The sequence below is a fragment of the Marmota marmota genome, unplaced genomic scaffold (genome assembly GCF_001458135.2).
Source record: "Marmota marmota marmota unplaced genomic scaffold, marMar, whole genome shotgun sequence".
NCBI lineage: Eukaryota > Metazoa > Chordata > Mammalia > Rodentia > Sciuridae > Marmota > Marmota marmota.
In genome coordinates, this window is record NW_026000196.1 from 5,912,415 (window position 1) to 5,937,783 (window position 25,369).

The following is a 25,369-nucleotide window of genomic DNA, read 5'->3' on the forward strand; positions in this document are numbered from 1 at the left end:
GCACTCTTCTGAGACCACAATTCAGTCAGTGTGTTTGAGTCTATGATGGGATGACCTGTCATATGGAAACTCCCAGAACGCTTTGCAATACTCTTTCTAGAGCAATGTTTCTCAAGACCCCTGGTTTCTGCACCTCAGGACAAAATCTGTGGAGCCAGAAAAGGGTTCCAGAGGACAGCAGGGACATGGCCTAGCCAGAAATCACCTCCTTATTTCTCAAGCTGAGGTACTCCTGGGTCACCAAACCACAGGATAAAACAGAACCCATCTTCTTGGAGTGACTGTTTGACTCAAAGATTTTGGAAAAATTTGTATTGCTGTATAAAAAGTTATTATGGGGTGTAAAAGAATTCTACAGAGCTTTTATAGCTAAGATACGAAACTTCAATGCTATGTCCCATTTTGGGAGGTCCACTTTGGACTCTACTTGACCTCAAAGGGGAACAAATTGCTTCTGCTCTTCAGGTGTTGGGCTGAGTGGAGAAGCATAAGAGATCAGACAATTTAGTATGCAAAGAGTCAGATGGAGGGTTTGGGGATGGGATAGAACTAGACTCCACAAAAATCAGGGAGATTATTGGTAGGAAAGTTACAGTGTGTTTACCAAATCCTGCTCGAAGGAAAAGATCTGGTCAGGAATGGGAGAGACATAGCTTTTCAAAAAATAACACTTTTCATGGTGAGTCCTAAATTTATGGAGCCCTTTCAGTAGAGCCTACAGGTTAAAATAAAAAAATGTTTCAGATATTTGTGGGTGGTAGATACATAGCAGGGCAAGACCAGGGGAGCCAGGAATGTTTGGAGTCTGGCTCCGGCTTTTTGAAGTCTGCACAGTCACCACCAGCCCCTTCCACAAACACCTCCATCTTAACGCCTGGCTCGGGCACCAGCTTGGTTTTCACAGTGGTGGTCCTCAGGGGACAGCTGAAGGCCACTGCAGAGTCCAGCTCCACAGTTGTTACAGTTCTTAACCAATGCTAGTGGGCCACTTTGCCAGTGTGGACATACCAACCCCAGGTGGTGGCCAGGAGCTAGGTATTTGTGGGTCCCAAAGCAACAGTAAAAATGGAGGCTCATATGCCATACGTCTCCATATGCAGACTAACAGATTACTAAATAAAATACGTTGTGTCTTCCTATTTGACCATGGTAACTTTAAAATGACCTAAGCTTCCATATTCAAATTCCTTAAAAGTTTTGCGTTAGATGTAGTGGCTGGGTGATGGAAGAGGAGCTGGGTACCCTTTTATTTGGCCCATGGACTCTGCACTGTGGGGGATCTCATGCACAGGCTGAGTTTATCTGTCAGCACCCGAAGCAAACAGCCACTTCTTGACTCTTCCATTGGGTCCAGGGGGTGCTCGTGCTCAGGTTGTGTCTCCCCAAAGGAGGATGCACACATACAGGCCCTGGGAGTGGCTTGTGCCTCTTGGGCAGAGAGTTGTGAGCATCCTTTCTCTCCAGAGTCTGGTGACTCTCACTGGCTCTACACATCCCCTTCCTCAAGAAGAGGGCTCTACAGTGTGTGGTCCAAGGGCAGGGCCTCTTATCTGGGTCTAAGGGAGAGTCATTCTACTTTGGGGTCAAGCTCATTCCAGGGTTAGTGAGGTTGTTTTGTTCACTTGGTAAAAGACCTTGATTATTAGAAAGATTCTCAAGCACCTGTTGCACCCCTGAGATCGAGCTGGGGGGCTTTGCCAAGAAAGGCAAAGACCTTTCCCATTCCCTGGGGACTCCTCTCTGCTTCTCAAGCATTTCCTCCCAAAAGAGCTCCTGAGGCTCCTCCCCCGGCAGCTTTCCCCTTCTCTTGCCCCAAGTTCAGTGTGTAGTTCTAGGTGAGATTCGGAGAGAAGAATGCTGGGAAAGAGGCCCTGCTGGGAGCTCTCCCCAGCTGCTGTCCTTGCTAGAAGGCAGCCAGGAGCTGGGTGATCCGAGAAGCTCCTGGTTGTCTGTACACACACACAGGGGTGCTCTCCTGCTGTGATTAGACTGTGTAGGTAGGGAAGGGAAGGACCAGGAAAAGGCCAGGAAAGGGGGAATTGTGTACCTGGGACTAGCAGCACCAGGTTCAATAACCAGTGCTCAGAACTCAGTACTCAGCACCTATGAGGAAATGAGACAAGTGTGGGAATGTCCTCACCTGAAACCTCTTCTGAGACGGCTGCAGTGATGACCCTCAGAGTCACAAAAAGCAAGAGAAAAGTGGTCATAGTTCACCTGGAAGAGGGAAGGCAGAGGCATTATTTGGACAGTTAATGCATATGAGGTGGAGGAGAGGCTGGAGGCTGGAGGTGGTGTGTGAGGCCTTCTGCAAGAACCTTTTCTTCATAAAACCTTTACAGATTTCTGTTTAGTTAGAGGCATTGGACTGACAAGGCTAACCTCCCATGTTCTAGTCAGCAAAGACTCATTCCAGTGAATTCCTTTGGTGGTTAATGTTATGCATCAACTTGACAGGGCCACAGGGTGCCTGGGCATTTTGCCAAACATTGTTCAGGATATGGCTGGTCTGTGAGGGTGTTTCTGGGTGAGAGGAGCATTTTAATCTATAAAATGAGTAAAGTAATAGCCTTCCCCAGAGGGATGGGCCTCACCCAATCAGTGAAGGCTTGAATACAGCCCGAAGACTGACCCTCTCCTGAATAAGAGGGAATTCTTCTTTCCTGTGACCTGTGAGCTTAGACACTGTTGTTGTTTTTTTTTCCTTCCCTAGAGACTTGAACTGAAACATTGGCTCTTCCCAGGTCTTGAGCCAAAAGGCTTCCAAACTTAAAATACCTTATTGGTTCTCCTGTTTCCACCTTACCAAATCCCTGTAGATCTTGGGGCCTGCCAGCCTCCATAATCATGCAGCTAGTTCCTAATAATTCATCCTCTCTCTCTCTCTCTCTCTCTCTCTCTCTCTCTCTCCACACATCCACAAAGAATCCTCTGCCATATAATAACATTTCAGTTATTAATGAACCATATATACAATGACGGTCCCATAAAATTACAATGGAGATGAAAAATTCATAGTGCCTAGTGACATTGTAGTGAAAAGTCATAGCACAGCATGTCACTCACCTGTTGGTGACGATGCTAGTGTCAACAAATCTATCATGCTGCCAGTTGTATAAAAGTATGGCAATACCGCTATGCGTGGTAGATAATACTTAAAAAGGCTAATAAATGACTATTACTGGTTTTTATTTCCTGGATAATACTTTCAATTATAATTTATTTTAGCATGTATTTCTACATATGAAAATATGTTTACTGCAAAACAATATGCTGTGGTACATCAGCACAGCCTCATACATCTGGTTTTCACTATGTCCCTTCATTGCATCAAGAGGCCAAGTGGAGTATTGACCATGTGGGTTTGTGTAAGTTCACTGTATGATGTTTGCACAATGACAAAGTCGCCCAACAAGAGAGTTCTTGTTAAGAGACACCTCTCCCTCTCCCACTCTGGTTTATTTCTCTGGAGAACTCTAATGCAATCCCCTAGGCCCAGAGAAGTAACAAGTCACCCAATGTCCCTAATAGAAACGTAGCCTGCCACCAACTTCAAATACAGGGATCCATCCAGGCGTGGTGGTGCATGCCTGTAATCCCAGCAATTTGGGGGGCTGAGGCAAGAGGACTGCAAGTTCAAGGCCAGTCTCAGCAACTTAATAAGACCCTGTCTCAAAAAATAAAAAGAACTGGGGATGTGGCTTTGTGGTATGGTACCCCTGAGTTCAACCCCCCAGTACAAAACAACAATAAAAATCCAGGCATCCTACATGTTTTAGAATAGACTGTGCTCCAAGGTTTCAGGCAAGACTTGGCTGGTTCATATCAGGGCAAGAGAGATTTTGAGTGGGCTGTGGGAAGAACAGATTCATAATTTAGGAAAGAAATGGGAATCTAGGATTCCTGAAGCCCTCCTGCTGGCCCAAACACAACTTCATTTGAATTAGAAAGACAAGCCTTCCTCATGACATGTGCTGGACAACTGACATGACATGTATACAGATCAGTGACAGCTGTCATGTCAAGGGCATCCCCTGCACAATTGGGACTGGGATTCTAGTCTACCAGCACAGGTAGACCCTGAGAAGACCCAACTAAATTTACAAGCCACTAGCCAGGGCAGAGTCTCTCAAAGTGGCTGCACATGGGAATCATTATGCACACCTGTGACCGGCCCTCCATGACCTGTGCCTGAGGATGGTCACCAGGTTGTCCTGTCGGATGGACTGGCGCTGGCATCTACCTTGCCCTCTGCTCCTGGCCATGAGCATTTTCTTTTAAGAGCATTTGCACCATAGGGAAAGGAAACCTTGGAGTGGGTGGGGGACTTGCAACTCAGGTAAAGAAGGGAGTTTGCAGAGGCGGAGAGCCATGCTAAGCTGAGGTGTGCCCAACCTCGGCTTTGTTGGCCCAGTAGATGTCGCTTTTGATTCGGTCCCCATAGGCTGGGGCAAGATGGATTTGGAGATGAGGGCAGCATCCTGTGGGGCACTGGGGGGTTGCAGTTGTCCTGCCTAGGAACACCTGCAGGAGGGACCATGAGGACCCAGGACTCTGGGTGACCCTTTCCTGCCTTTTTGGTGTGTGACATCCTTCTACCATTTGTCCTCCACTCATGCTACATATGCTGGTCTCCTGATAAATGAGAGCTCTCTGTGTAGGTGCTGCTGGGGGCATAGAGATGCACACGTGAGGCACATGGCCTTAAAAAGGAAGTCTGGAAAATTCCCAAACTCTGAGAAGTAGCCCCTTGTTTCTTCTTAAGGATTTTTCTACTTACATGCTGCCTTTAAAAACCATCTCTGGGGCTGCAGGCCTGGCCCTGAAGGGGCTGCTGGGTTATGGGGCTCTCTTCAAGCCTGGTGTGACCAGCCTTCAGTAGGAAACGGTTGTTTGGAGAGCTGAGGAGGGTCAGAGAGCAAGGTGTCCTCTCCAGGCTGGGGAGGGGGTCTAGACTCTGGGCTCCCCTCTTCTCAGAGCCTCAGGGATTTGCGTTCAGACACAGGCCTGCCTGTTCTTTCCTCAGAACACAGCTCACTGGGAAGTTCTGTGTATGTTTTCGGAGTTGTGTTTCTTCCCTCGCTCTCTGAACAAGCCGGACATTGTCTGGGGATGCAGTAGTTCTCTGTGGGGCTTGGGTCCGCTCTGTTTGGCTCCCTGGCCTAGACCAGGAAATGGGAAGGAATGAAAAGGGGAGTGGGGGGAGGGATGGGGGGGAGTGGGCAAGAGAAACTAATTTTATTTCTTCTTTTTTTTTTTTTAGACAAACTTTGGGATAGAAATATCGTAATAAATATGCTCTTGTGTTTGTGTTTTCTCAGCTGTAAAGAAAATAGGGAGAAATTCCATTCTGTCTGGGTTCCAAGTGTCTCCGGGACTCACTGAGTCTTTTATGTGAGGAGACTGACTTTGCCAGTGCAAGCACCGCGGCCAGGGAGGCCTTTCTCCATGGGAAGCAAAGGAAGGCAGTGGTGAGGGGCTACAGTAGTGAGGGGCTGTTGGTGGTGAGGGGTTGTATATGGTGAGGGGTACAGGGGTTAGGGGCTGTAGATATGAGGGGTGTAGGTATTAAGGCTCTAGGTGTTCAGGGCTGTAGGTGGTGAGGGGCTGTAGGTGGTGGGGGGCTGTAGGTGGTGAGGGGGTTATGTGGCCCCTGGAGGAGGAAGAAAGGGAGGGGCTAAGATAGAGAATAAGGGGGAGCACAGGGTGCAAGGAGTGGATGTTGTGTGTCCGCCTGGCTGATCATGAAGGAGCTGGCTTCCTCAGGGAGAATTACTAGGAGGCTTAGCAGGGGAGCAAGCTTGCTAGTTCTTTTCACCTGAGGCGAGGCTGTGTGTGTGTGTGTGTGTGTGTGTGTGTGTGTGTGTATGTATATGTGTACCATAGTTGGAGACAGGGAAACCCAGCCCTCCACGTCAAAGTAAACTCCATGCCCTGATTGTCATCCATCTGGCCACAGCTTTGGCCTTGATGCCATCAGATTATAGGATGGCACAGGCAGTTCATCGGCTCACCTCGAATTCCTCTTCCAGCAATGTGTCTGGTGGAGACCCTCCGTCCTGCCTCCCAGGCCTGGCAGGCCACCCACCTATTGCTGAACGACACAGGATCCGCCTCCTGCCTGTTTCACAGATGCACTGAGACAATGTGCCATTCTGTTTTTTGGTTCAGGACAGCCACGGTGCCTTTGGTGCTGTTCCCACACAGGGCCTGGCACTCAGCAGGCACCTCTACGTCGTCGCTCTCCTCCCGTCTCCTGCTCTGTCGGGCCTAACTGAGCCTCTCAGAGCCTGGGGATTGGAAGAGTGCTTAGCGGTTGCAGACAGGTTTCCTGTCCCAGGATGAGGGTTGGACCAGATAACTTTCCATAAAGAATAAAATTGCTTTAGTTTAAAAAACAACATCACCATCTTCCCAAACATTTGGAAAACAGGGGAAGGGACAAAAAAAGAATGGCTATAATCCTCCATCCTAATCCAATCCTTGCTGGTATTTTCATAGTTTTTCTTCTGGTCTTTTTCCTTAGGCATTTACTGGGCTATTTGTTCTTTGTAACGTCATATTTGGCCTCCTATTTGCCTTTTCCACAGAACACAGCGGACCCAATGGCTTTTTTTGGTTTCTTCAGAATGTATGATTATAGGGCTTTACAATCACAAATTCCCTGCTGGGAATCCTGCCCAGGTGGCCTGGGCAGGTGGTCTTCAGCCTCTTTCTGATTGGCAGGTGCTCTTTCCTTCACAAGGTGGCCCATTTAGTCACTGGGCAGATCTAATTCTGCTCCGGATCTTCCAAGATGGGGTGAAAGTGGCCCACCCCCATTATAACTTCTGCCCGTGGGTTCCACCATCAGAGGCCACACAATACACATCCCCTTCTCTTTCACAGACTCATGACAGATCTCCAGGGTTCCAATCTGCACTTCTACCTGCTGTTCTCCCATGGAGACATTCCTGGTGTGTCCAACCAGCCCTTCCTTCTGTGGCTTCCAGATCTTTCTTTCCTCCTTGGAGCCACAGAAAGTCAGAGATGCGTTACACCTTAGTGAACACCAGCTCTAATTCTTTCATTTTACTGATGGAAACTAGGGCCCATGGAGGTCACTATGCTTTGCTTAAAGACACATTTTAGGTTGGAGGTAGAGCCAGAACCAGACCCCAGTTCTAGGGACTTGTTCCTCATAATTTCCAGCTAGTTCCAGAAGATAGTGACTGTGTTTGTCTTTTTCCCCTGGGCCTCCTTTGCACCCAGCATGGCAAAGAAAGGCAAACAGGAAATACCTGCTGAACTAATGCGTAAACAAGTGGGGGTCCAGGCAACTTAGAGACATTATCTCCTTTAGCCCTGTGCCTTGGGTGGGGAGAGGTGGGACTCATATGTTGAGTACCTATATGTTGTGTGTGAGGTAGACTCCTACTTTATACTCAGTAAATCTCGGCTAGGGACACACTGCTTGCTTGTCATGTGCATGGCTATATTGATTCCCCAAACCAGGCATGTGATTTGGGGAAGGTCATGATCTATGTGCAGCACAGAGGAGAAAAATTCAGGGTCTTCCCTTCCCAGGGTTCCTGGGAGAACCTGCGCTGTGCTACAGCCAACTTGCACCAGCTTACCAGGGCCAACCTGAAGCATCTCTTTCCAACTCCACATTCAGTGATATCACTCTAGTCACTTGGAATTGGTCATGGTGGGAGCATTTACACCATGGTAATCAGCAGACACTAAAATGGGGTCAGAATTGGTTTTTCTTTTCCTTTTTGAGAGAGTGTTTGACACCTACTGAAAGTAACTCATAGTAAATATAGAAAAAGGCTGGGGAAGGGTAATGGGTATTTTTCTTTTTTCAACCTATTGAAGCTTCTTACTTCACTGATAGCATGGCCCTGTGTGGGTCCCTGGGGCCACTGAAGCTAACTCTGAAACCAAGGATAGTTTGCCAGCCCTAAGGTAGAGCTGGCCATTTGTTTCCATGTCATGTGCCCATCCTGAGCCTGTTACCTCAGTGAGGACTTGGTAAGCATTTCTGGACGGGAGGTTGCATGTATACCCTCTGGCTTCCCTGACCCTGGAGCCCTGTTCTCCGCCATGGGAGCCTCCTGGATTAGGCTCTGGCCCTTGGTTCTGTCTCCCAGCTCTATTTCCTTTAGACTCTGATGTTCTCTTTTTGTTTTTTATGTGCCAGTTTTGCCTCACCACATAGATTAGGTCCCCCTTGAGGGTGAAAGTCAGGATTTAAATTAAAACAAAACAAAACTCTATGTGTTAAATTCAGTAAGTGCCAGGAACAACAAAATGGTACGTGATACCTCCTTGTTGGCTAAGCTAGTGGACAGTGGAATTTAGTAGATTGGTAAGATTTGCCAGTGATGGAATGGATCTGTGTCCCTGAATCAAGTCCTGTAGGAGAGAACTGAAAGGACCAAGGACCAAAGTCACACCCACCCCTTCCCCTGCTCAGCCAGGCACCACCTCCACCTCATTACTTATTTGCAAGTGAATCTCCCAACAACCTTTGCCTTGTCACTCATTCATGAACAAGACCCACACCTGTGCATACAAATGGTGATATGTTGAGATTGAAGTTTTCTCTTGAGATTCAGGTTTCAAATGCAGCACCCACAAAGGACAGGGACCCCCCCACCAAGGCAGAGCTGGCTAGAGTGGTCTCAATTGCAGTTGCTCATTTTATGCACATTTTAAATGACACAGTGATTAGCAAAGAAAGGGGGTGTGGAAAAGCTGCTTCTGGTTCTGTCCTAACTCACTTTGGAACTCATCTGCAAATTGGAAGCATCACGCAAGCTTCACATCCAGGAGAATCATGAAGGTACTTTTTGTGAATGCTAATACTCTTTATAGTTCCTCTTTTTCCTCTCCCTACTTTCTCACTCTCTCTCTCCTTCCTTCTCTCTGTTTCTGTCTCTTTCTCCCTCTTTGTCCATATCGTAATTTCCTTATTTCTAATGTTCATCACTGAGCCATCTTAAATCAAATTTCACTAATATTTCCCTGCTTTCTAGGTAATTAAGTAGGTTTTCTGAAAACGTCATTGACAGTGGTGTGGGGGATGTTACAGATAAACCTTTCCAGTCCACAGTTTTGCCTAGGATTGGTCCCAGAAAGCTCTGTGCTAAGGCAGAGGGGCCCTATGTGAGGGGAGGAATGTTTCCCTGGGAGCTGCTTATAGCCTTGGGGATGGAGGCAAATCTGCACCCAGGGATAGCACACCTGCATGAGTGAGTGGGCCCTGAGTCCTAACCTTGACCCTGATTAAACTGGCTATATGACCCTAAGCCTCATATTTTCCATCTTGGAAATGGGGGAGGGTTGGAAGAATTGGCCCTAGAGTTCTCTAAGATTCTCAATGCCAGCTCTGCGTAGTAGAGGTGGTGAGAATTTGACTTTTTTTTTTTTTGGTACTGGGGATTGAACTCAGGGACACTTGCCCACTGAGCCACATCCCCAGCCCTATTTTGTATTTTTTTTAGAGACAGGGTCTCACTGAGTTGCTTAGTGCCTTGCTTTTTACTGAGGTTGGCTTTGAACTTGCAATCCTCCTGTCTCAGCCTCCCCAGCCACTGGGATCACAGGCATGTGCCACGGTGCCTGGCAAATTTGACCTTTTTGACATTGGGGGACAGGATGAGTCTTGTCTCACCCCACACAGCTTCCTTCGTGGCTAGGGACTGTCTCATTTTTGCTTGTTCTACTCCAACAGCCAGGGCTATACCAACTTGAAAAGATGACCCTGTCCCCTCCATTTGCTGGGGGCAAAGGGTACAGAGAGGAAGCCATAGGGTCATGTCTGAATCTAAGGGGTGTGGGGAGGCCCTGCTGGGAGGGGCAAGGCTCAGGTGGTGGAGCTGGGAGAAAAGGAAATAAGACATGTAAGGGTGACACAAGGCTGGGCTGGCCTATATGAAGGCCATACTTTCAACTGGCTGCCGGCCCTTGGCTAATGTGGAGTTGGTCTCACCTCCAGCCATGCCCCATTCAAAGCCTGCACTCCTCCCGGCTCCCTGGCCCCTTTGCTTGTACACTTCGTTACTTCCAGAACATGCTTTCCATAGCGCCACACCTGACCTAATCTGACCCTTCTTTGAGACTCAGCACAAATGCTGCCTCCTGGGCTCTGTCTGAGATGACCCGAAATATCACCTTTCTGCCATGCCTTTTGTCATTTCTTGCTATTAGAACCAATTTACTAACAAACACATCCTAGCTCATGGTTTCTGAAACTATAAGGCTAACATTCTCGGGGGAGGGGGAGAGTGGGCGAGTGGGGACAGCCATGCTGGGGACAGGGCTGTGTGGTGGAAAGAGACTGGTTTTGCAGTCAGACAGGTCTTGTTCAATCACAGCTTTGATACATACATGTGAGCTGTAACCTTGGCCCAATTATTTAACCTCCAAGAGGCTTAATTTCCTTACCTCTAAAGTGCTGATAAGACAGGATCGATCGCATAGCACAGGATTAACTGAGAGATGCTCTACAGCCTTCAGGAAATGCTGTCTTTTCCCCCAAATCTTTTCCACTTGCTCCTTCCTCATTAAGGAGAAAACACCTGCATCATATACACCCATCACTGTGCTTAATCTAGTAGAATACAGGTCACCTACTGTGGGCATGGAGCCCACAGCCTCTGCACATAGTAGGCACTCAGACAATGTGGGCTAACTTGCTAAGAAGACACACCCAAATACAGTTTGTGCCTCTCTTTAACTTAAATGGTTGAGTTAAATGATTGGTCATTTAACCAATGATATCAAACAATGAGAATGCCTCTCCAACTTGGCCTGCCTAGGACCACTTTCTGCATCCACCCCCAAGGCTGAGTATAGGATGTGGAGTCAAATAAAATTGCGGAATTAATCATCTCACAAATATTAATGTTCCTCTCCATCCTAGGTAGCCACATAGAAAACATAATAGAAAACAATAAATAAAACAATATTTATTACAATAAGTAATAAAATATAAACCATCTACAAATTAATTTAGCAATATTTCTCATACAGAAAATTTAAAAAAAATTTAAATGGCAAAGTATTGGATCTGAATAAATGGAGAATATACTGGTCATATCCCAATACTCTGTCCCTCTGCAAGCTTTGTATTTTTGTGAACTCTCAATAAATGATACTACTACTTTGGCTTGATTTAAAAAAATAATAAAGTAAAATTGTGGACTATAATGTAAGAGCCTAATGCTGTCACCACCATGTCCAGTGACACAGGTTTGTCCCAGAGCTTCTCTGTGGTTACTGAGGACAGTTGTCCCCTCTCTATCTTTAGCCAAAATCAGCTTCAATAGTGGCTCATGAACAATCTTACGGATCACCTTTATGGAGGACCTTCTGTGTCAGGAACTGGGTTTTGAGCTTGTTTTCTCATCCTGAAAACAAGCTTGCAAAAATAGGTATTGCTCTTCTCTCTTTATAGACAATAAGACAGCTGCTCAGAGGGTTAAGTAATTTGCTCAGTCACACAAATAGTAAGTGACTGAGTTTCATCTGGAATCCGGAACTCATGATTACAAATTCCATGGTTTTCCTCAATATTTCCAGTCCCTCTACGTTCATTAGTTTTACTCATTTATTCCACTATTTAGTCAACAAACATTTCAATGAAGGAGGAGATGAGGATGTTCATATTTCAGATTTGGAGGGATTTAGGGGTAAATATATCCCTAACTAGTTTACAGGAGAGAGAAAATCAATCCTTGTTCCAAGTCTGCCTGTAATCTCGGCAGAGTTGGGGGCATCTTGCTGCTGCTGAGTGCAGGGCTCCGTCTGGGGAGGTGGCTCCCAGTCTGGAATCCTTACTTTCTCTTGGAACTTCTGTCACCAGGGAGGGGCCCTTCCAGACTCAGAGTCTTGGTTTCCCCTGCTCCCCCAGAGGTCCACTGGAGCTCTCCCCAGCATCCATCTGGCAAGTTGCTCAAGATCTCTGCAAAAGGAGGCCACTCCACAGACCTACTGCTGCCTGGCAGGGCTGCAGGCAGGCCTTGCTAATGTCCTCCCAGGGAGTGTCAGGGTGGGTTTAGACAGAACTCTAATCAAGACACTCCTGGCAAAATGGCCCAGGTCTCAGTGGTACCTGCCAAGGCACGAACATGATGTGCTCAGGAGCATCTGGACTTCTGTCACCAGCTCCCCGGAAGAGTCAGCAGAACTCTTTCAGGGGCTTCTGGCTCTTCCTAGTGTCCCACCCTTCCACGTAAGAGCGTTGGCCTTGGGCAGCTCCTGCCACTTCCTGAGCTGTTGATCACAGAAGGCAGGAGAAGGGAGCCAAGGGAATAAAGCCACTTCTGAACTTCAGCTTCCAGAACTCTGCCCCAGGAGCTGTTCCAGCCAGCGCCAGCCCGTGGCCAACCTCACTGTCCTGGCCAGGGGCCAGGAGGATGAGTGTCCACCAACAAAACCAGAGCTGGGCTTGGTTTGCTAAAGGTCAATGTGGGCTTGTAGGTGGAGGTGTGTGGTGGATACTATGGTGGGGAACAGGAAGGAGCAAGACCCTGGTTCCGGATGTGTAACACAGGAAATATTTTAGAAGATGACGTCTATTTCTCCCTCTTCTAGTCTCTCTGCTTCAATGCTGCTCACCCCATGGCCATATGTCCCTGCTGGTAATATCTCTTTGACTTGGATCTGTTGTGATAAGAGGTATACACTGTTATTCATCTGCTCTCTGGGGTCTAATATGAACCCAGGATTTTCTGAAATGGCCTCTTTATCAAGTTCCCTAGGAGACAACATAGTGTGGTAGAAGGTGGGTACCTTAAGAACACAACCTGAATTCAAAACTTGCTATTTGGGTGACCCTAGGAAAATTTCTTGTCTTCTCTGGCCATAACATCCATGGGTGAAGACTCTGGAAATTGCTAATTTCCAAATAGGATGAGCAACAGGAACTGATGACTCCCCATGGCAGCTTGTCCTGAGCTTCTTCTTGTTCACTCCAAATCATTCAAGGGGGTCCCTATGGCCCTGGGTAGTCTGATCCTGTTGGGTGGATGGCAGGTGGGGTTGGGAGGAAGGGTCTTGAGTGAGCCGAGTCAGAAGGTGGCAGGAGCATGGGAAGCTTGGTCCAGAACTTCCTGGAAGAGGGCAGGTGTTCCTGGAATCTGGCTCCTTCCCACAGTCCACCTGATGCCCCCTCCCAACCCCCGGCCTGGACCACGTATCATACTCCACTCTTCATATCCTAACTCCAGACGCATCCTAGCTGTGCCTTGAACATGTCCTTTAGTACCTTCTCTTCCTTCTTCCCAGGGCACACTTTTCCATCAACCCCTCGCTGGGCACTTCTCATCATCCCAGCCTCAGTTCAGAGTTCCCTGACCACCCTGCTGCCTCCTCTCATCTCCCACATCCTTCCCTCCTGTCATGCACACTTTTTGGGGGTGGGAAAGGTTCTGGGGATTAAACCCAGAGGTGCTTCACCACCGAGCTCCATCCCCAGCCCTTTTTATTATTATTATTTTTTTTAAAATTTTGAGACAGGGTCTTGCTAAGTTGCCCAGACTGGCCTTGAATTTGCCATCCTCCTGCCTCAGCTTCCTGAGTGGCTTGGATTACAGGCATGCATTACTGCACCTGGCCTACATCACGTACTCTTACAGCTCATTTATGGCATTACTATTATTTGAAATGACTGACCTTTCCTGCCTGTTTGCCTTTTGTTTGTTTCTGTGTAGAAAACATGTTCCACAAGGTCGGGGGGGACTTTTGTCTGTTTTGCTCACTAACATATTCCCAGTGCCTAGAACAGTGCTTGGCCCATAGTAGGTACTCAATGAGTATTTGTTGAGTGAATGAGTGGATGGCTCTTCTAGATCAGTTTGGGAATGGGAGGAGTGGTAAGCTTAAGGCTGATCACAACAGTCCAGTGTCACCTGATCTCAAAACAGTCCTACCCTCTCAGTCCTGGAGAGCATCTGAAGCCCCAGGAGGGAGGCTAACTCTGAGTGGGGCTGCCAGGGATAGACTGAGGCATACCTGTGGCCCCTGGGAATATCCATGCTCAGTCCTATCCTGCTTTCCCCATTCTTCCCACCCTCCTCACTCTGAGTTGCAAATTCCCAGGAATTCCAGTTTCAAATGGAGACGTGTGCCATGATTAATGGCTCTTGAGTCCCTCACCCAGGAACATTCATCTCTGCTGTGTCTTCTCTGTGGAAAACACCCTCACAGTCAGGACCTGCCTTTTCCTGTGCTCAGCTGGAGCTCCAGCCCAGGGAGCTTGGAAGTTTTGCTCTGCATAAATTTCAGACTTTGTGTAAATATTAGACCTAGGTCTTTGGAAAAGAGTATCTCTCAGTCCAAACTTTCCACTGGGCACAGGCACCTTTCCTGGGTCAGGGATCATGGGCCAAGAGCTGAGCTCCCTCTATGATGCGCTGACTGCCAACCTGGCAGGACAGGGAGGTCCCTCCTGTAGGAGCTTGGGGATGGGCTAGGAGACCCAGTGTGACTCCTTGGTGGCCTTCCTGACAGGGAATTGAACCCAGGTTTAAAAAGTGATCTTTGTGGGGCTGGGGCTGTATCTCAGTGGTAGAGCACTTGCCTAGCATGTGTGAGGCACTGGGTTCCATCCTTAGCACCACATAAAAATATACAAATAAAATAAAGGCATTCGTCCATCTACAACTACAAAAAAGTTTTTTTTTAAAAAAGAAAGAAAGATCTTCTAGCTGGGCTTAATGATGCATGCCTGTAATCTCAGCAGTTGGGAGGCTGAGGTAGAAGGATGGCAAGTTCAAAGCCAGCCTCAAGAAATTAGCGAGGCCCTGAGCAACTTAGTGAGTCCTTGTATTAAAAATAAAAAGGGCTGGGATGTGGCTTAGTGATGAAAAGCCTCTGGGTTCAATTCTCAGTATGAAAAAAAATTTTTTTTCCATGAAGGGTATTGGAAACGGAGGGTCCTGGTGGTAATACCACCTTGCAAGAAATGGCCATAGGCGTGTGGGCTATAACTGAATTCCTGGGGAAAGCAGAGGCCAGGTGTCTGGGTATCAGCAGAAAGAAAAGAGGGGGCAATTATCCCGACTCCTTAACTTTGGGGTCAGATGCTCAGGTTCTTGATTAGTCCTAAGATTCCATGAAGGGATGGGTTATTTGGAATCAAACCTCAATCTTTTAAGCCTAATTTGTATCTCCCAGGTCCAGGGACTGAGAAGGACCTTACAGGAAACATCCTCTTAGTTCCTTTTGGGTCAAACTTTTCTTTGACACCCAACAAGAGCCCTGAACATAATTCTTAGGAAATGTTACCTGCACCCACAGGATTTTGGGTATCATTTCAGAGGATTCATGGAACTGCCCTTCTGTGCAGTCAAGGATTAACCTTGTCCAGCGAGACTGGGCCCTGGCCACAAGCTCCCAGGAGGTGAACTCTAAACACCTGGAATAACCTGCCTGATCTGAATATTTACCTGGGGGGCCTTGGGACATACCAGGCAGTCTAGACTAACAGTGTGATACATGGTGGGGATCTTGGGCCATAAGGTATCAATCTGACTTCTGGAGGGACTGCAGACTAAGATCAACTATGTGATGGTCAACCATGTCTACACAAGCAACCTGAAATAAAAACCCCGAACTGAAAGCTCCATGAGCTTCCTGGGTTAGTGATACTGTGTCCCACACATTGTTGCTGGAGAAGTGCTTTCCCAGGACTCCACTGGGAGAGGACACCTGGAAGCTCCTGCCTGGGTTCACCTATTCTTTTTGCTGACTGATGTTACTATCTTTTTGCTGTGATCAACTGAAACTGTCAGTATATCAGCTTTGCTGAGTTCTGTGAGTCCCTCCAGCAGATCAGTGAGCCAGAGGTGGACCTGGGGTCCTCCTCAAATCCCTGTCAGTTAGCATGTGCTGCCCAGAATGGGTCAGAACTGAATGAGTAGACAAGACCTCTGCATCCCATGGCCACCCTCCAGTGATGCTGCCTTTTCGGTAGAGCATTCTTTCTGGCTTTTATGAGGCAGGAACAATTATCATGTATCTAGAAAAGTCCCAGCACTTCTTGGTTGCCCTCTCTCCCACTTTCCTCTGCAGAATGCCCACCATGCAGAAGCCTCTCTGATGAGTGCCCAAGGGGCTCTACAGCTGGATCAGCTGTGGATCTAGCCCAGGCAAGGGTGGAGCTGTGAGAATAAATCCTACAATACCAAGAGAACCTCTCAGCGAGAAGCTGAGATTTGGCTCCAGGAGTTGAGGGAGTGCATGATTCAGAGATCCTAAGAAGAGATGGCATTTGATCTGAGCCTTGACAGACAGGTGCAATATGGACATGTAGAGATGGGAAAGTGCCTTCCAAGAAAGAAGAATTGCATACACAAAGGTGTGGACAAAGGGTAGGTCTACATAGTAAGATCAAATAAAGTTAGAAATGCAGTTGCGCCAGATCCTGAAGTGCCTCCATGATTGGGCTGATGAGTTTGGCTTCATTTTCTAGTTAATGGGGAGGCACTTAGGGCTTTAGAGAATGACTAAAGCCCCCCATCATGATTGAGTTCATCTTCCTGGATCACAGCACATGCTGCCCTGAGCCTTTGTGTGCCTCTGCAGGGAGTCTGTGCTCATGGGGGAATGTGCATTGGATCTTACTCATCCTTAGTCATCCCTGCTCCTCAGGACCTATCCCAATTACTTCCTGTAAGGATTACCTTGTGTTAGTCATCAAGAATACAAACAATAATAAATGCTGACAAGGAAGTGGAGGAAAAGGAACACTTTTACACTGTTGGTGGGTTTATAAATTAGTACAACCACTTTGGAAATCAGTACGGAGGTTCCTCAAAACACTAGAAATGGAATCACCATATGACCTGTTATATCATTCCTCAGCATTCATCCTAAAGAATTAAAATCATCTTGCTATAGTGACACATACATACTCATGTTTACAGCAGCACAGTTCACAATAGCCAAACTATGGAAGCAGCCTATGTGTCCATTAATGGATGAATGGATAAGAAAAAGTGCGGTTAATATACACAATAGAGTTTTATTCAGCCATAAAGAAAAATGAAATTATATCAGGAAAATGGATAGAACTTGAGAATATTATGTTAAGTGAAATAAGCAAACTCAGGTCAAGGGTTGTTATGTTTTCTCTCATATATGGAAGCTAGAGAGGGAAAGCTGTTGGGAGGGTCTCGTGAAAAGCAAAGGGAGATCAATAGAATACAGGAAAGGGATCAGGGGAAGGGAGGGGGAAGGGAAAGGGGAAATACTGGAGAATGATATTAACCAAATTATAATTATATTGTGTACATGTTCAAATATGTAACAACAAATCCTGCCATTATGCATGACTATAATGCGTCATTAGAAAATGTGGGAAAGAAGAAATATACATTATGTAAAAAAAATAGATTGCCATATATTGAGGCTTGAGTCCATATAAGGCATGGTGCTAGCAATATTTTATTTAATGGGTACTGGGGATTGAACTCAGGGGCACTTTACCACTGAGCTACATCTCTAGTCCCCTTTATTTATTTACATATAGGATCTCAGTAAGTTACCAAGGCTGGCCTCAAGTTTGTGATCCTCCTGCCTCAGCCTCCCAAGTTGCTGGGATTACAGGAGTACACCAGGATTTTTTTTTTTTTTCTGGTACTGGAGAGTGAACCCAGGAGACACTTCTTTACTACTGAACTAAATGCATAGATATTTTTATTTTTTATTTTGTGGTAGGGTCTTGCCAAATTGCTGAGGGTCTCTCTGAGTTGCCCAGGTTGGCCTTGAACTTGTGATCCTCCTGCCTCATTCTCCAGAGTTTCTGGGATTGCAGGCATGCACCAAGCATTTTAAACATATGTGGCATCCTGTTCAGTGCTCATACAGTCTTGGGAGAACACATTCTCACTAGCTCTATTTCTGAACTGAGAGGACAGAGGACCAAATCTCATAGCCAGAGAGTGGCAGAGCCAGAATGCAAACCCAAAATGATTTCAAAAGCTATTGAACTACACTAACCAGTTCCCTGTTTCCTACGTATGTACAAGGAATGGCATTTGGTGCTGAAGATGGCATCCTTTGGACATTTGTTCCAGTCATGAAAAAGCTCTTGACAATCTGTCACCCCAGCTTTATTTAAGTCATGGATTAAAGGGCTGGGCATGTTGCTCAGTGGTAGAGCGCTTGCCTACAATCCTGGATTTGGTTCCAAGCATCCCCTCAAAATCATGGATTAACAGATATTTTTGATGAGTGCCTGATACTGAAGGTTTCTTGAATTGGGTTCAGCTTCAAAATCTGATGCAAAGGGTCAAAGTACCTCAGGCTGTAGAATAAGGCCTAAAACCCCAAGAAAGGCAGAGAATTACTCTTTGAGCCCCTTATAGACCCCCCCACTTGTCCTGGAATAGTTAGCAGCAGACCCTGACAAGTTGCCCCTTCCTGTTTCCTCCATTTCCAGTGATCTCCAGAATGTCCCCAGTTTCTTTGCCAACCTTTTCTGGCTGTGTGACTGTCTCCTATAAAGCTATCAGGATTACAGTGCCCAACAGCCTCCCAACAGGTCCCCCAAGCTGTTGCCTTCAGAAGATGCCTTCAAGGGACTCAGGCTTACTGTCTCCCACTTCCTCCCAGTCAGGGATCTTCAACCACATTGACATCACATAAGAGCTACCTTCCCTGACTTTTAAAAAAGATTGATCATTCCCCCCGCTGAAGTGGTGGTTAAATACACATAACATAAAATTTACCATCTTAATCATTTTTTAGTGTACAGTTTAATGGCCTTAAATAGTACACGGTTGAGCCACTGTCACCACCATCCATCTCCAGAACTCTTCATCTTGCAAAGCTGGAAGTCTATATCCCTTAAACAATCATCCCAACTCACTCCTCCCAGCTCCTGGTAACCACCCTTCTGCTTTCTGTCTCCATGAATCTGACTAATATTTCCCTCTGAGGAGGGAAATCAACAGCTTTCTCTGACACAGTAGCTATATATATTTATGTGAGATTCCAACTGGACAGCTTCCAGATTTTCTTCCCCCTGGAGTGCTTTATATATTCAAGGAAGCCCTCACAGGCATGCAGTTCTCCTAGAGGCCATGTCGCTGTTAGCATCCGCCTCTGCAGAGGATGTTTTGCATGCTCCACAGAGAAGCTATGTCTTCTTGGGGTTTGGTTTGAAAGCCCACACAAGGCAGAAACCAAGTATGATAGAAATTCCCCTTGAAAACCTCTAGGAAAGTTCCATGTTGGAGGCCCCCATGCTATCTCCCAATGAATCCAACACAGCCATCCCCTTCCATTGCTGAGCTGGACTATTATTTCTTTATCTAAGCAGCAGATGAATTATCTGGGTGGTTTTGAGGGCCATACATTGTCTAAGTAATACATGTCATCAAATACAGGCATGGCTTGGTGCTTCTCACACTGTGAGAAGAAGGAGGGAACTGGGGCCGCCTCTGAATAGCAGATTTGGGACTCTTGTCCCTGGCTTATAGGGGACATGTGCCCAATAGGAGGAGAACCTGCAAGTTTCTCACTAAAATGTTCTGTCTCCATAACACCACACTGCATAGTAGCTGAGCCTCAGATGCATTTGAACTTGGCGGTAGCAGCTGTGCTGATTTTCCTTGATGGAAAAATTCAGTCAGAGCTGCATTATCAGCAGCAGGACTGGGGCAAAGAGCTAGGGCTCTCTGTACCACACTGATGAGGTGTTTTCACTGCAGAGGAAAAACTTATTCTTCCGTTTGTATTCTTCACTCATTCTATAAAGAGCCTGACGCATAGATATTCAAGCATGGAAAGCTGTGTACTGACTCCAAAACATGTTCATGCTATGTCATTAAGCACCAAAAGCAAGTTGCAAAATAAGATGTAGAATGCAATTCCATTTTATTTTTGTATATATCTATTCATGGAAAACAAAAATGAAATTTAACTGTATTTAGAGTCAATTTTAACTTTTCCATCTGAGTGTTTTTTAGTTCCTGAACTTTCTACCATGTCCTTTATTATTTTTTAAAGGAAAAATGTTTCTAAAAATAAAGATTTTATATTCTTTAAAAAAAATCTACATTCAAGACAGTCACAGGAGAAAATATATTCCAGCCCTGGCAGGTTATGTGGAGAACTGGGGTTGATGTATCAAAGCCATTGGACTCCCCAGTGACTAAGGTGGCACCCAGAGGGAGTGTGGCATAGAGGGAGAAAGAGGGCCTCAGTGTGGGAGGGAGCAAGTTCGCTATGTGTTGAAACTATTGGGAATCTCCTGGGAAAAGAAATTTCTTGTTACAATGTTCAACTGATTCTGGGCCCAAGATCTTTCCAGTTCATGGCTCTGTCTCCTGAAGATGACCTTGACCCTGAGCTAAAGAATGTACCTGAAGTTCTTGTGCTCCGTATGTAAGACTAAACAGGGCTTTCTGCACACATCTGACCAGTGGACCAGAGAGGGAAAAAGACCTCTTTGCTTCTTTTCCTTTTTTCCCTTTTCTATAAGATGGGGAAATTCACCTGTCCCTGAGTGTAGTGCATGGAATACACAGGAACCACGAACCTGGGAACCAGTCGGTCATGAGTTCATGTCCTGGCTATACCATTTATCAGCTATGCTTCAGCTTCATCATCTATCAGCTGGGAATAGTTAGATCTACTTCTAGAACTCTCCAAACCTCAGTGAGAAGTGTGTGCACATGGGAGCTCAGCTCAGATCATACAAGGGCGTTTCCTTCCCTCTTTGTTCAGTCTCCCATTAGCATTAATGCACTGTTGGATGGGGAGTACATCAATGGTTTAATCTGTCTCTCTGGATGAACTTTCTTTCAGTCTCTTGGATGAAGCCCAGGTCTAAAACCCAGTAGCAACTCAGTAAACATATGTTGAATTGTGTCTTCTCCAAAAAAGATACATGGAGGTCCTATCCATCTGGCACTATGAATGGAGACCTATTTGGAAATAGGGTCTATGTAAATGTAATCAAGAGGTCCTTAGGATAGATCCTTAACCCAATATGTCCAATGTCCTTTTCTATTTTTTAATTTTTGGTGCTGAGGATTGAATCCAGGAATGCTTTACCAATGAGCTACATCCCCAGCCCCCCCCCCCTTTTTGAGACAAGGCCTTGCTAAATTGCCAGGGCTGGCCTCAAACTTGCGATCCTTCTGCCTCAGCCTCCCTAACTCACTGGGATTATAAGTGTGCAACACCCAGCTCTGATGTCCATTTAAGAGGGGAAGATGGCCACGGGGAAAACAGAGGGATGAACCCCAAGTGACAGAGAGATAAAGACTGAAGTGATGTAGCTGGGAGCCAGGAAGCACCAAGGATGAATGGTCACCACCAGAAAGCTAGGAAGGGGACAGGAAGGATTCTCTGTATAGGTTCAGAGGGAACATGGTCCAGCTGACACCTTGATTTTGAACTTCCAGCTCCCAGAACAGCAGGACAATCAATATCTGATGTTTTAAGCCACCTAGGCTCACTAGGAAGTTAACATATTAAAAAAAGAGATGCCCCAATCTCACTTGATTGTCAAACTCAGGATCACTTAAAATTCTCTGGGAAGTCCCTTCCTTCCTCACTTCCTTCCTTCCTCCCTCCCTCCCTCCCTTCCTTTTCTTCAGTGTTGGAGATCAAACCCAGGGCTTCACATGTGCTAGGCAAGTGCTCTACCACTGAGCTATACCCCAGCCCAAGTTACTAATACGTTACATAATAATGTTTAATCTAAATGTCTCTGCTGCCTGTCTTTTCTCAGTAGAGACAGACCTTTCATGCCCTGCGATCATTCTTGATGATCTTTCTACACCTTTCTCATGTGCTCTTCTACTGGAAGACACCTCTTTGGGACTTCCTTGGTCTGACTCCTTGACCTTCAAGCTATCATGGGACCTTGGCTTCCCTGCTGTTCCCTAATGCCCAACCAGAGGACGAGAGGAACATATCCCAGATCCTAATTGGATTCTGCCTTTTATTAAGGAAAACTCCAGAAGTGACAGTCTCTTTTGGTCTGTAACCAGTTCAGAATCATTAAAGTTTCCTCTGGGACGTTTAGAATTCTCCATTCCCCAGAGAGGAGGATGGTGGGCAGAGGGGAAGATGGGTAGAACTAGAGGCAGCTCCCAATTCTGCATCAGCTCCTCACTCCCGTATGATCCTGATAGCGCAACCACACAGCTAGCAGTGAAAAATTCTTGCCAACTCATCCTTTGTAGTGCAACATCTGTAGTGCAGTCCCAAGAGAATTTTACCAAGGAGTGAGGTAAAATCAGGGTGGACTGGTAAAGTTGCAAAGGTTGTGTGCTGAATAATTTCAGGGGCCACTATTCACATGACTGTGATGGAACAGAAGCCCCTGGAGTTATGTAATGTGGAGGCTCTGGGTAAGCAAGGCCTGCTGCAGTTTCCAGGCTTATCAGTCTGGAGGTCCCTGCCTTCCTAAGATGGTAAGGCTATAATAAGAGCATAAATGGGCCAGAAGCAGCTGAGGAGTTTGGTTTGGACCAAAGGAGGAAGTCACAGTTACAATATTCGACAAAATGTTAGGTTCTGCGATACCAGGAATCAGACTGGGGCTATTTGTGATTAATAGCACTGCTGTTTTGGGAACAGATGCCCCATGTGAAATACTGTGGCTTAGCTACATTATCTCATTCACCCTGCCAAAAAACCTGTGGAGTGAGTGTCATTATACTTAATGCACAGAGCCCGAAACTAAGGTAGAGCAGTGCTAATCAGCTCAGCCACACTGCTGGACAAGCAGCCAAACTGGGCTCAGAACCTACTCCTGGAAGACAATGGCCTCATGAATTCTTTTGTGAACTTCTCTCAGGGAGGTAGCTGGGAATAAAAATGAAGAGTCTCCATCACAGTTGAAAAAAATACAATATGGACCTGGAGGTTCTGGGAGGACCCCTGGGAGGTGGACCCTAAGGAAGGACGCCGATGAGATTAGGGGTGCAATGTCACTCCATATGGACAGTGAGAAGTGCTGCCTTTTGAGGTCCATGTCGTCATGGAGACTCTGAGCTACATGGCCGGGGAAACCATGTCACTCTTCATCCTATTCCTAGCCTGCCTCCTACCACAGCACAGAGGACCTGCAGCCCAGAAGATGGGAAGGCCATGAGACGAGAGATGGTGCATGCTGGGTAACCCAGTGGTAGAATTTGTTAGGGGTAACAACCTAAAAATAATAACCGGTTCCTGAAAGCAGCTGCTCCCGTGATGTTGGAGTCATTTAACTGCAAAAGGGAAGCTGGGAACACAGCTAAGGGATTGGCATGTGGAGATTACTGTCCTTCTTTTCAGCTGGATCCCTGCGCTTCCCACTGGGGGCAGAACATGAAATGGCCCAGGGGGTGGCCATTCTGACTGTGTGTATTCCCTGAGCCGAGGCTAGGGTGGGACCTATTGTTCTCTGGGTCTCAGTTTTCTCATCTATGACAAGGACAGCATGTACCATGTCACTGGTTTTTAAGAAACAGAAAACTGGGTTGTTCTGATAGAATCTGGTACAGGGACCCCCAGAATCACTGGCTCTGACTCTTTCCACCCACCTCTGTGGCCCCCTTCCCCTACTCTGGACTCTGTGGGGCACAGTTTGAAAAGCAATGGACGGAAGTTACTTGTTTAATCCACAAATGACTGGGGCTGGGATGGGGGCTGACAGCTACCAAAGAAACCAACCAGAAACTTCCAGGTAGTGATGAGCTGTGAAAAATTCAATAATAGGTGCTCAGAGGGGGGTTTGCCTTCTTTAAATGGGGTGGTCAGAAAAAGGCTTGTGAAGCAAGGGATATTTGAACTTGAATGACTAGAATGAGTCATGCAAAGCCAATCAGGACGAACATCCAGACAGGGGAGGGGGCAAAGATCCTGAGGTTGGAAGGAAGCAGGAGGGGAGTGGAAGGCGGGGAGACGGAGTCACAGGAGCTGATGGGGCAGGTAAGCACACCAGATCCTGTGGGGCAAGGAGGGGATGGGCTGGATTGTAAGCATGCCAGGGTCATCTTTGAGGATCTCTGAGGGCTTCTGCAATCTCCCGGGTGCTGAAGAGGGATATGCAAATAACCTTGATCGATCGCTGCCTGCATCTAAGGGTGAGTTTTTCCACACAGTACTTGTACCATTCCAACCATTAAACATTGCCAGAGGCTTATCTGGTGGATATAAGAAAGAGTCCTGCTGAACCTGGGGACCTTAAGCCCCTGGGATGGCAGGTGGAGCTCCCAAGAGGAGGGCAGATGTGAGGCCTGGAGGGTTCTGGAAAGCCAAAGCTCTAACCCAGGGCTAGGCCCTTAAACCCACCACATCCCCACCCCAGCCTGTCCTCAGGAACAGGTATGCAACTCTCCAAGTAATCAGGCCCCCTGTGATTGGAGGACCCTCTGCTAAATTATCAACAAAACAAGTCACAATGGAAGCCAGTGTGGGGTAGTTAGGAAATGAGTGGGAATCCCAGAACCAGGCTGTTCCAGGGTTGTTGGAGTCATTTAACTGCAAAAGGAAGCTGGGAACACGGCTAAGGGATTGGCAGAAGGCCTGAGGAAGGGGCAAAGACCCTGCTGGGTCCTAGAGGCCTGAGGGTGGGGACGAAGCCCTTCGATGGGGTGTTAGAACAGGAGACAGAGACAAGTAATAGACAGGGCACCTGCTCAACTCCAGGGGCCGCCACTCATCCTTGGAGTGCTGTTCCCAGAGACTTTCTGGAGACTAGTGACCCCTAGAGTCACCCAAGTAGAGCAAGCCGGGTTGAGCCCTCGGCTCACATGCAGGGAAAGGGGTGGCCAGGCTTGGACGGAAACTGTCCTATGGCAGGACTCTGCTAAGGGGAACAGTCCCCGCCCCAGAATACTACACTGGATGCTCCATCGTTTAAATCCAGTGGGGGTGGGGAAAGGAACTAAAATGAGCATCCAACACAGCCAGCTTTTAAATAGAAGGCTGCTGGTGTGAAAAGAGGTAGAGAGGGCTCGCTGGGTCGCTGCATTTGAGATGGAGGATTTTAAGCCCCCCTGGTGGGTCTCCCTCTTCTCTGGGGTTGCCCCTTGGGCTCTGGTGCAGCTACCTCATTCCTGCCGCAGGATCAGACCTGGCTGATTGCCTAGATCAGCATCTCTCTAGACTGAGTCCCTCAATCTGCTATAGAAAAAAAAGAGCTCCCTGGTCACATTCTGTTTGAGAAACTTGATGGAGATTTCCAGCCAATCAGCATATGGAAGGGACTCATTTGATTTTGTCTAATTCTGCATTTACTTGGGGGATGAGACCCTTTATATGTGCAATGCCTATTTGTTGTCCTTTGGAAGGTGTGTTCTGTAGAAGTCACTTTGGGGAACCCTGGCCTAACTCCTAGGACAAATGCATTTTAATCCAAGGTCAAAAA

General features: G+C 46.9%; 1 protein-coding gene across 1 annotated transcript in view; it reads right to left on the minus strand.

The window, feature by feature from the left end:
* Acan (aggrecan) overlaps window positions 1–25,369 on the minus strand; it is a 67,117-nt gene that overhangs the window by 33,921 nt on the left and 7,827 nt on the right. Inside the window, 1 exon segment of the mRNA XM_048790280.1 lies at window positions 2,141–2,217. Within this exon segment, the coding sequence (XP_048646237.1) occupies window positions 2,141–2,210 (70 nt within the window). The 5' untranslated portion in view covers window positions 2,211–2,217.